At 36.2% G+C, this 12640-nt stretch overlaps 1 protein-coding gene across 9 annotated transcripts in view; it reads right to left on the bottom strand.

Annotated features, from left to right (window-relative positions):
• DNAH6 (dynein axonemal heavy chain 6) overlaps positions 1-12640 on the bottom strand; it is a 246725-nt gene that overhangs the window by 166250 nt on the left and 67835 nt on the right. For all 9 annotated transcript variants that reach the window (XM_045054471.1, XM_045054474.1, XM_045054475.1 and 6 more), the window contains 5 exons: positions 11445-11561; positions 9514-9714; positions 6842-6962; positions 3567-3718; positions 2601-2753 (listed from right to left, as the gene is read on the bottom strand). In XM_045054471.1, coding sequence (XP_044910406.1) covers positions 2601-2753; positions 3567-3718; positions 6842-6962; positions 9514-9714; positions 11445-11561 — 744 coding nt within the window. The remainder of the gene's footprint in view (positions 1-2600; positions 2754-3566; positions 3719-6841; positions 6963-9513; positions 9715-11444; positions 11562-12640) is intronic.

The raw sequence follows: 12640 nt of genomic DNA, 5'->3' as shown, positions 1-12640 counted from the left end.
CATCTTCCTATGTTTCCTATACTTGGCATAAACATATGTCCATGTTTCTCTGAGAGCGTCTTGGTTTACACTTAATATCCTGGCAGAATGATTAATAGTGCCTCATTCACTCTCAAAATTGGCCTGGTCAGACAGTGATTATGTGGCCTACCGCACTCATACTGGTTAATGATACCTGTTCCCTGCAGAAAGATATCCAAGAGTAGTCATAGACTTCTCTTGCTGTCCCCACGTTCAGTTGCCCACTTAGTCCTTTCAATTCTACTAAGTAAATTTACTAGAATCCATTCCTTCTCTCCTATCCTTGAAAAATATAGCTTTAGCTACAATTTATCAGCTTTCTCTACCAAGCACCATCGTGTACCAATTGCCACATCGTGCTCTTGTCATGCTGCCTCAGGTCTTTGCACACAGTTTCCCTCTCCTTGGAATCCTACCTGAGTAGATGTATTCTAGGACATAGCTTGAATATGCCATCTTCCACAAAGCCTTCTGTGATTCATAGCCAAAAATGACCACAACTCCTCCCAGTCCTACAACAGTATCCTGTACCTATACATACTATATAATAATTATCTGCTTTCATTATAGACTCTGAGCTCCTTGAAGGCAGGTTTACTCATTGTTGCAACCCCTGTCCTCTGTAAGTGGGTGTTCACTACACTTTCTGAGTTCCAAAAAAAAGCTGTTCATGTATGGAGAACGTCTCCCTAAGGGAAACTGCCTCCCCAACACAACACCCAGAAATGCACACACAACTTGGTGGGGATGGACATAGTCTGGGTTTTCTGCATGGCACATCAAGTCTCCTGTTCAGGAACAACAGAGTGAGAACAATTTACCCTCTGCAATGTGATCCTAACTTCCTGTCATAGTTTATATTAACAGGATGGAGGTGGGAAGCTGAATGCATTTAATAGACATTGAAAATTAATATTGGGGGGAGAGAGAGAGATTCTCTCTCTCTCTCGGTGGCTGGCTAGACTTGCAGTATGTAACTTGGGAGCTGCTGTCAGCCATGTTTGCTGCTGTGGGATGAAGAAGCAGAAGCAGCAAGTCTGTAGAGAAAGAGAAGCAGATCAGATCTTTAGAGAGATGCAGAAAGAGATGCAGAAAGAAAGGCTGGAGAGAAAGAACTACCTGGATTTCCTACAGTCTTCTCATTACTGGTTCTGGTAAATTCCTAAGCCTACTTACCTTTTTGATGAAGGGGTAGGGTTCCATACTACTGAATCCTTAAATAGGGCCCCCTTGGCCTAAGCTAGCTCATTGAGGTTTAGTTATTTGTCCAAAGCACCTTAATGACTACAAATTGACTACAAATTGGCATCTCTAGACTCCTGAGATAATATATATGTACATCTGAGGAAAAGCCACAATACCTGCCCTTTTGTGAAGATGAGCTTCTTTAAATGAGAAACAAAATTGTTACATTTAAATTAGTGAATCACTGGGTTATACACCTGAAACTAATATAACATTGTGCGTCAACTATACTTCAATATAAAAATAAATTCGAAAATGTCAAAAATGGTTACTTTTATGGGACCATGAAACAGCCTTTACTGTTAAGAATATGTAACAGACTATCTAGTGGTTAATGACTTATCTTACTCAGTGCACATTTTTTATTTGTAACATATCTTCAATTTCCAGATATTTAAGAAAATAATTTACCTCTATTTCAAAAATCAATTGATATGAATGAAAGCTTATGAAAAATGACAACTGAAATTAAATGCTAGGTTGCCTGTCACAGGGAAGATCCTGTGAGGAGGAAACCAAATTTCTAGAGAGAAAGAAATAAGGGAGACAAAGGTCTAAGTGTGTGTGAGAGAGAGAGAAAGAGAGAGAAAGAGCCAGTGAGCTGATCAACAAGAGTGTGTGTGTGTGTGTGTGTGTGTGTGTGTGCGCGCGCACGCGTGTGTGTGTGTGTGTGTGTGTGTGTGTGTGAGAGAGAGAGAGAGAGAGAGAGAGAGAGAGAGAGAGATGACCCTATCACCGGCACCACTTGAGTCCCATATCTACTCTTCTCTCCCAACTTCTACCTCCCTATGTAAGCTAGTTTGAGTTGGGTTTTATTCCTAATGGGGAGGTTCTTGACTATCATGCAGATATGGGTTAAAGGTCAAGACTTCCATTATGACCAATATATAGATTACAATTCCATGATCATTGATCACAAAGAAGAATTGCAATCAACCATGATTGAGAGCACTGACTTTGCAGTCAGAGACCCAGAGCTGGGTAGACCCAGCTCTACCATGTAACAAGCTTTGTGATCTTGGACAATATAACCATTTTTAGTGTCTGTTTCCTCATCTATGGAATGAGAATAAAAATTATCTACACTTCTTAAGTTTTTGTGAGGATTAAAAATGTAATATATATTTAAAAAATTAGTGCAATTCTTGATAGTGGTGAGAGTTTGATCAGTGTTAGCTGCCATTATTGCTGTGATGTAGGGTATTCAATTATATTGTCTGAAAGTGTTCTAATATTTTGATAGCTGTTTGTTGACCTTCAGTCCCTCAATTTTTATTTGTTTTCCTTACCTACCACAAGGTCTGGAATGTTGAGTCATATAAAAATCAACCTACCCTTTCCTGAATTTCATCAAGAAATACTAAGCTGTTAACATATTCTATGGTGGTAGTTGGAACAAATTCAAGTTTATACTCTGCATCTTGTGCCTCAGAGATAATGGCATCCACTTTTTTCTTGCTTTGACGAGGAAGCATATAATTTAGCACCTAGGAAAGAAAAAGAAAATGTAAATCATAACTATTTAAATGTTGCCACTTTAATAAATATTTTAAATAAATTCTAATTAAATTAGCAGATATTGGCTCTGTCTTCTGTCATTTACACTAGGGGTCAGCAGAGGCTTTCTGTAAGGATCAGATAGTAAATATTTTAGATTTGTACGACATACCATCTCTGTTACAATTACTCAACTCTGCCCTTGTAGTGAGAAAGCAACTATAGATAATACAAAAGCAAACTGTCATGGTTGTATGTACAAAACAGATGGTGGACTGGATTTACCCTGTGGGGTATGGTTTACCATTGTCTCACTGGAGGTATTTGAGAATATTATAGGTATACCCTGGCTCCAAAGGAAGACATCAAAATTATTTCAGGATCAATACAAATTTCCCTACCTCTACAATTCACCAAAATATAATCAGATCTTTAGGGACAGTTTCAGAGCAGGAAATGATGTCCTAAACTTGACCTCAACCAGCATTCCCATGGGGACACTGAGCTGTTATAGTAATATCTCTTCTGCAGGAAGTGTTGAAATGCTCCAACAAAGAAAAACAGAATGGGGAATAAGAGGCTACTCTGAGGCCTGTAAGTGCCCTTCCTTCCCTCATCTGAAAGCCTGCTATGCTTGGGACAGAGAGAATATGAGACTTTTCTTAGATATTAAGGATGCTCAGTAGGTTATGTTAATTTTAAACATTTGCAATACTACAAAATAAAGATAGGCTATTTGTGGTGGAAAAATTTTAAAATAATTATACAGACTACAATTAAAGTGTTTCCTAGTTCATAATTACCTCCAAGCATCGCAAAGGTGATGGGATTAGTTTTTCTTTTAGCAGCTTTGTATCAATGAGCAGCAATCCTACATTTCTGGTGGGTCTTAGAGCTATTGCGTCCTTGTGCTGTCTGTGGTATTTTTCCAGTTGTTCTCCAAAAAACTTAACATCTACATGAAATTATAATATAAGGCATAAAATATATCATATCAAATTTTAAAGGGTTATTATGAATATGGTAAAAATCATTGCATTAATAAATTTACATACATATTTATAATGCTATTTTCCTAATGCAGAATTCCATGTATAACTTCAAAATGTTAATTCATAATGCTTTATATCTTATCTTATACTAAAAAAACTAATAGTCAATAATGTAAATATGTTTTATGGCTCCTATTAAGAGATGGAAGATAAAAATAATTTGTAACTGCATTAGAGGGTCTAATCGGAATGGACTGGATTTTTGAGTCAAGTTGGTTTGAAGTTGGGCTTACTGGAAGGGTTCTTCCACATGGCACCTCCATGTAAACTATTTTGAGGACATTTACAACAAAAGTTTAAAATACAAGAGATTGAGCATAGCTGAAGTTATCTCCATTCCTCTTCCCAACACCTGTCTGCCAACCCTGTTCGTACATCATGGTTGAGGCGTTTGTTGATGTGAATCTGCCATACACCACAGCTGCAGTTTGATAATCTTCCCATTTTCATTTTCTCCCTTCTCCAATCTATCTAGAACCACTGGAGGCCTGATTACCTTTGAATACAATTGTATCATACTGTTGGTCAAAAACAGCTCCTTCTAATACATATGCAATACTAAACTACTTTGCTTGTCTTTAAAAATCCTGTATGCTCTGAGCCTGTAAAAAATTAGCTAACTTTATATCCAAGTGCTTCTTCCACCTGAGTCAGAATGATTTCCTTACTATTCCCTGTTCTCTCTATATAACCCTTTTCCAAAAAGAAAAGGGTGTGGATTCTTGTCTTTACTCATGTCAACTCCTCTCCTGAATATAAGGGGAAGTTTGACATAGCATAAAGAACATGCAGTGTTAGAAAACCTAAACTCAAGTCTTTAACCCATATTTGGCTTTGTGTAAGTCACTTAATCTTTCTGAGCTTTAGCTTCCTTATAACACAAAAAGGGTCAACAATTATCTATCCTACTCATTTCAGAAGGTTTAGATGTGTGTATTTTTGAGAACTGACAAAATGAGATATCAAGTAATCTGAGAAGTCCTTTGGTAAGGAAACCTGTATGATGTTGCTTGGTCTAGTATTTTCCAAACTTATTTTAACACAGAGTCTTTTTTCATGGTATCATGTAATTATCATTCAGAATAGTGATCCAAGCATTAGAAACAGAGTAGACTAGAACTGATTCAGGTGGAAAAGGAGAGATAACTCCTAAAATCCTAAGACGTTTAAAAAATGAAGAAACCCTATGAGTGTTGTTAGACTCTATTTGGAGAGTCAACACCAGAATAATGGGTACACCAGAAGAAAAGAGGAGGTAGAGAGGTTATTAAAGAAATAATGGCTGCGAACTTCCCAAACTTGGAGTAAGAACTAGACATACAAATCCATGAAGCTAATAGATCATCTTACTATCTCAATACAAAAAGACCATCTCCAAGACATATTATTACAAAACTTTCAAAAGTCAATGATAAAGAATCTTAAAGGCAGCCAGGGAAAAAAAGAAAGTAACCTACAAAGGAACTACTAGATTCATTAGACTATGAGCAGATTTCTCAGCAGAAACTCTACAGGCTGGGAGAGAATAGAATTATGTATTCAAGTATTTGAAAGACAAAAATTGCCAGCCAAGAATACTCTATCTAGCAAAGTTACCCTTCAGATATAAAGAAGAAATAAAGACCTAAGACAAATAAAAGTGAATGGAATTCATCACTACTAGACCTCCCTTACAAGAAATGTTGAAAGGAGCTTTTGTCTACCTGAAATGAAAAAATACACGAAACTTTGAGTAAGGTGATAAATAGAATCAGAAAACTGTAACTCTATTTTAGAATAGGGTATTAAACAATTATAGTATAAAGGTTAGAGGAAAAAAGCATTAAAAATAACTATAGCTACTATAATTTGGCAACAAACTCACAGAACATAAAGAGATAATTGTTGCAACATAAATATAGAAGGGGAGGAGGAAAATAAAAGAACCTGTATAGGCAAATGAAGATAAATTACTACTAACAGAAAAAGGACTATTTTATCTATGAGACATTTTATACAATACCTCACAGTAGCCACAAAACAAAAATCTAAAGCAAAGAAAGACACACACACACACACACACACACACGGGAGAAACAGACCAATTCATCATAGAAAACTACCAAACGAAAAAGGTAAACAGAAAATACAAAGAAAAAAAGAGAGAGAGAAAGAGATACAAAACAACGAAAAAACAAAAATAAAATGGCAGTAGTAAGTCCTCATATACCAATGATCACCCTAAATGTAAATGGATTGAACTCACCAATAAAAAGGCACAGAGTGGGTGGCTGGATTGAAAAATAAGACCTTACTATATGCTGCTTTCAGGAGACTCATCTCAGCTGTGAAAAACATAGACTCAAAGTGAAGAGGTGGAAGATGATACTCTAAGCAAGCAGTAATCAAAAGAAAGTGGATGTAGCCATACTGATATCAGACAAAATAGACTTGAAGCCAAAAATCGTAAGAGACAAAGACCATTATGTAACGATAAAGGGGCCAATAGATCAAGAAGATATAACAATCATAAACATATATGCTCCCAACATCCAAGCACTGAAATGTATTAAGCAAACACTATCAGCTCTTAATAGAGAAATCAACAAGAATACAATAATAGTAGAGGACTTTAATACCCTACTATCATCAATGAATAGGTCATGCAGACAGAAAACCAACAAAGAAATGGAATTGAATCACATTTTAGAACAAATGCACTTAACGGACATACATAGAACATTCCATCCAACAGCAAAATATACATTCTTCTCAAGTGCACATGCCACATTCTCCAAGATAAATTAAATCTATCTTAGTAAATTTAAGATAATCTTAGTAAATTTATCAAATCATACCAACTATGAGGATGTGGTAAAAAGTAATTCTACAGAAAATAAGCCAGAAATGAATAAACTTGTCTTTTATCAGGCCAACTTTTTTTGGTCATCATTTCTGTCACTATACACCAATAAACAGAAACTAGACTACTATAAACCTCGATATCCCTCTCAAAAATAATTAGTAAGGACAAATGGAAAACTTACCAGGTTCTTGAAGTTTAAGAGCTTGTAAATCAAGACTTTCATTTTCCTTGAAGAATATATGGAACTTCTCAAACGTAGCTGCATATAATCGGGCAGATTCAAATGCTGTTTGTATGGTTTCCTAAATGTTATAAACAGACAAATAAAATTATTTTTTTTTCCTGAGCAGAATTCAACTCAATATAACTAAAATAAACACAAATGCCTTCTCTGTATCCAACAATATGCTTTGACCTAGGGATACATAAGTGAGGGAAGATACCATCCTTGATGTCAAAGAACAGTTAATGGATTCTCTTATGAAATAAAAGAAAAAACACATCTTAAAATCTGACTTTTGAAAACTGTTCTTTATGATTAAAATGAAGCATACTTACAATTTTTTAAATCTGAAACAACTCCTCAACCCTTTTCTTTTTAAAAAAAATTTTTTTTAACGTTTATTTATTTTTGAGACAGAGAGAGACAGAGCATGAACGGGGGAGGGTCAGAGAGAGGGAGACACAGAATCCAAAACAGGCTCCAGGCTCTGAGCTGTCAGCACAGAGTCCGACGCGGGGCTTGAACTCATGGACTGCGAGATCATGACCTGAGCCGACGTCGGCCACTTAACCGACTGAGCCACGCAGGCACCCCTCAACCCTTGTCTTTTAAGGGTTTTACATTTTTTAAATGACCTTTACATTTTGAAGAGTATCTCGTGTGTGTGTGTGTGTGTGTGTGTGTGTGTGTGTGTGTGTGTGTGTGTGTTATATCTTATAATGCATAATTTCAGTTATACATTCTTGGTAATAATACCACAGAAATGATATATGTTCTCAGTGCATTACAGAAGAAGGCACATAACATCAATTTGTCCCCGAGATGTTAACATGTTAGTTAAGGTGGCGTCTGTCAGGCTTCATCACTGCAAACTCAGTATTTTCTCCCTGAAATCAATAAATACCTTATATACAGACAAAATACTGTTTTGAGACAAAATACTGTTTCTCACTGAACTTTTACATACTCATTTTAGTATGAATTGGAGATTCCTTACTGTTTCTATGATAGCCATCATGATTTTTCTGTATGTTTTCTTTCTACATTTATTAGTTGACATTCTGCTCTAAGGAAAAGCTTTCCCCTCTCATTCAATTCTTCATTCACAATATGGACTAATGTGTTTCCATTTTATTCAAGGATTTATGATACTTTTATTTTTTTAAAAGCATACTTATTTTATTTTGGGAGAGAGAGAGAGCAAAGACAGAGGGAGAGAGAATCCATAGCAAACTCTGCACTGTCTGCACAGATCCCAACACAGGGCTCAGACCTACGAACTGTGGGATCATGACCTGAGCCAAAATTGTGAGTCAGACACTTAACTTACTGAGACACCCAGGTGCCCACAAGGGTTTATGATACTTTTGTAATCAGTATTTATTTTAATGGCCAAATTGTCCCAGGGAGACCCTTCTATGGCCTTGATACTTGAAAAACTATCTTGAATAGATAAAAATTATTGATTCACACTTTCTTCCCTTGAGTTTCATTAAGAAATGCTGTTTTATTATTGTCTTGCTTTATACACTGTTTCTGAGAAGTCTGATGCTGGTCTAATTCTCTTACTTTGTAAGTTCTTTGACCTTTGTGTGTTGAGCTTTAAAAGCTAATAGTTTTAAGAGGATATATGACAGAACTGATTGCTCTGGGTCAATTTTCCAAGGTACTCTACAGGCCCTTTCAATACAGATTCAGGTTTTCTTTTCTTGGACTACAGTTATAAATGTTTGCTCTACCCTATGTTTTCTTGTCCTCTTTGGAGACTCCAATTAAATGTATATTATTTCTTCTTTGCCTGTTCTATTCCAATTATTTTCTCTCTGACCCTTTTACTTGTACCTCTAGCTTATTTTCATTCCCTTGTTTTTCTGTCTTTCCTCCATTCTCATTTTTCTTATTCTTCTAATTATTAAATTTTCATTTGAGTTTGTCCTCCCTTGGTCATCATGTAATTTAGGCTTCATTTCTGAGATGATTTTGTCTTTTTATTTCCCATTTCTGATTTTGAACTTTTTATTCAAATGCTTGTTTGAGGATGTCTACTTTAGTTGGTAGCATAGCTTTTGTTTTGTTTCATGGTTTTTTGGGAAGGAAAGGAAGGAGCATTCGTGAGATCTTTTAATCTTCTCTTTCTGTTTTCTTCTTGTAGTAGTTTTACATGAATTTAATATATCTTCATTTCTTCAGGCTGTGGATTTGAAGTGATTTATAGGATTTATAATTCAAGGGTATTCTATTCTGTCAGTGTAGCAATGTACAGATTTTTAAATTTTTTGGTGGTGGGGAAAAATTGGGTATACTTTGATTTTTTTGGTTCTCTTTTGTCTTGTAGGACCTTAAATTTTCACCAGTTGCTTCATTTCCCCTATGCCACCCAATGTTTAAATAATGCCTCTTCTTCCTTCTTAACCTTATTTTCTCCCCTGGGAGTGAAGCCACCTCAGATAATTTGTACTTCTAAATCCTTTCCTATAGTCAGTGCTCTGATATACCAGGGCTTTAAAAAGAAATACTTTACTATTTAGAAGTTAAGTAGCATTCAGTTTAAAGATAAGAAAGGAACTATATTTCTCAATTTCTTAAAAATTGAGACTATAATAAGTTAGTTTTAGTAAAAGTAAATGTACCTTTATTTGAAGGATAATTGTGTGAAAATTCTTATCATCATCAAATACTGCTGATAGGCTTGGACCAAATCCACAAGTTTTTTCTTCAAGTTTGTTGTTAATGTAAGGTCTGGTAAAAGCGTCAAAATATGTATCAGGTACAAGATTAGGAACTGATAGCACAGTGTTTTGAAATTGATTAATTGCATCTGAAATACCAGCCTGTTAGAAAAACATAAACATAAATGTAAGCATATATGGTTATATTTATGAATAATTTTGAATTTTCTGAAATGCTAAAATAAATAACTCATTCAACCATACCAAATACTGTGTTGATTCTGAGTACATACAAATCATGTGAAGGACACGAGTCTTCTGGCCAAGAAGGGACCTAAGAACCCAGTGTCTCCACAGGAGCTTCTGAGTGAGGTCACAACCACAGGGAGCTCAGCAGTCTGCTTGTCCATGTAAATATCCTAAAATAACCTATCTGATAAATCACAGAATCATGGACTGCTGGAATTAGAAGCAACCTTAAAACTCATCTGCCTTCTCATCTTACAGATACATAAAACGAACCCTAGAGAGTTAAGCGGATTCCCTAAGGTCAAATAGCCCTTAACTGTTAAGTCAAGACTGGAATCTAGAGATCCTGGTTACTAGTGCCATTGTGGTACAGTATACCAGGAAACACAGATCCTGATAGGTCTACTAATCTATACGTATAGACAAATGCGGAAGGCAGAATTCCGTGATGGCGCCCAAGATTCCCTCCCTCTGGTGCACATGCACTGTATGATCCCTTCCTCTTGAGTATGGAGGGATGGAGGGCCTGTGGATACAATGGGATGCCACTCTCCACAACTGGGCTACATTATATAGAAACTTAAAGAAGGAGCACCTGGGTGGCTCAGTCAGTTAAGTGTCAAACTTCAGCTCAGGTCCCGATCTCAGGGTTAATGGGTTCAGGCCCCGCATTGAGGTCTGTGCTGGTGGTGTGGAGCCTGCTTGGGATTCTCTCTCTCTCTCCTCCCCCACTCTGCCCCTTCCCCGCACATGCTTGCTTGCTTTCTCTCTCAAAATAAATAAATACACTTAAAAAAGAGAAAGTTAAAAGAATTTTGCAGATATAATTAAGGCCCCAAATCCGTTGACTCTGAGTTAATCGAAAAGGTATATCCCGGGTATACCTGACTGAACCAGGTGAAAATCCTTAAAAGAGGGATTGGGCCCCTCCCAAAGGAGATTTTCCAACTGATGTTGAAGAAGTAAACATCCATATTGTAAACTGCTTATAGAGTTGGTCACATGGTAAGGAATTGCAGGTGATTTCTAGGATCTAAGAGTAGTCCCCTGCTGACATCCCTCAAGAACACAGGAACTTCAGTCCTCTACCTGCATAGAGGTGAGCTGTTCGAACAACTTGAGGGAATTTAGAAGTAGAGCCTTTTCTAGCCAAGCCTCTAAGGAGACCTCATCATAGCCAATACCTGCGTGGCAGCCTGGAGAGACTTTGAAGCAGAGGATGAGCCCAGACTTCCGACCCATAGAAAGTTGAGAAAACACAAGGCTGTCATTTTAAGCTGCCACGTTTGTGGTAATTTGTTACACAGCAATAGATAACTAAAATAAACTTTTCACAGATGTGGCACACCTAAAAAGATTTCAAAAGTTGTCCTTACCATAGTCAATGCTAAATTTTGTATAGAATATGTTCTCTTGATGGTACACCCTACCAAGCCGCCAATCTGTCTCAAAGAAAACGTGCTAAACTTTTAGATCTTTTTTATGTAGATGTAACGCTGTGCATAGAACAATACTTTCTCATTTTCTTCTAATCATTTTGGAAAAGTGACAACAGCAATCCTGCCAATCATTTGACAGTGAAACAGTTGCTTCATTTTCCAAAAAGTTATGTATGCATGGATGCTATCTGAAGAAACACACACCAGGAAGTCTTCCAAAGAAGGCTCGAAGAGTAATGATTGGACTGTCAAAATCAGTTCTGTGAGAAACATAGGGATGAGAGACTCATCTTCTTCCTGCTTTTCCACCACAGAGGCCCCCTGAAATGAGCACATTTGCAGTGTTAAAAAGATGTAAGAACCAAGGTGGAAGATTAAAACAAAAACAAAAACAAAAACCTCTGTATTACAAGAGGCATGTAAACTGAAGCTTATACAATTAATTGATTTCATAATGTTGGCATGTCTTTCAGTGAATATTACCATAGAAATTAAAAAATTAAGGCAAACATTGAAAGACGATTCAACAGTGTAAAACTCTTCTCCTTATAAAAACATTATCAACAAAATGGAAAGGCAAACAACAAGCTGGAAAAATATGTCAGTAGTGAACACAGAATATAGAAAGTTGATAATATTTAAATAGAAATATACTTGATATACTCAATAGAAATGTATACTAACAATATAACCATTGATACATAAATATATATTAAAATAGAAATGTACTTAAATAGAAAAATGGCAAAGGGCATGATCTGACATTTTTTAAAAGGAATATACAAGCGATCAATCACTCTCCTCCTTGTTCTCGTACTCCTGATAGTTAACTCAGTAACAATATTTATTGAGCATTCACTGTGTGCCAGACAGTGCTAAGTATTCATGTACCCACACCAACCATATGAAGCAGGTATCATTATTACCCCCATGAGAAAAATAGGACCTGAAGAAGGTAAGATTTCATCCAGGACATACTGGTTATTAAGTGCCAGACCTATGCTCTTATCCCTGCACTGGGGTGACAATTAAAGAAATATAACAATTAAAAGCAGTGATATACTACTTTACTTCCATCATATTGACCAAAATGAAAATGAATGATAATATCTAGTGTGCCTGTGGCTCATTGTCAAACATTGCTGGGAAGGTTATAAATTAACACAAAACCTTCTGGCAAGTTAATCCATCAGTATCAAAAGGCTTAACAAGTAAGCATATTTGTGACCCAACAATTCCACATCTAGGAGTTTCTTCTAAGGGGAAAAATCAGATGTGTGAAAAATGTATGGACAAGGATGTTCTCTGTAGTATTATTTGGAATACTGAGAAAGTGATCAACAATAGAAAATTATTTAGAAGATGTACAGTAGGTACATTTTTGTGTGAGAATATTATAT

This window comes from Felis catus, chromosome A3 (genome assembly GCF_018350175.1).
Source record: "Felis catus isolate Fca126 chromosome A3, F.catus_Fca126_mat1.0, whole genome shotgun sequence".
NCBI classification, from domain to species: domain Eukaryota; kingdom Metazoa; phylum Chordata; class Mammalia; order Carnivora; family Felidae; genus Felis; species Felis catus.
This window is presented reverse-complemented; position numbering and strand designations above follow the sequence as displayed.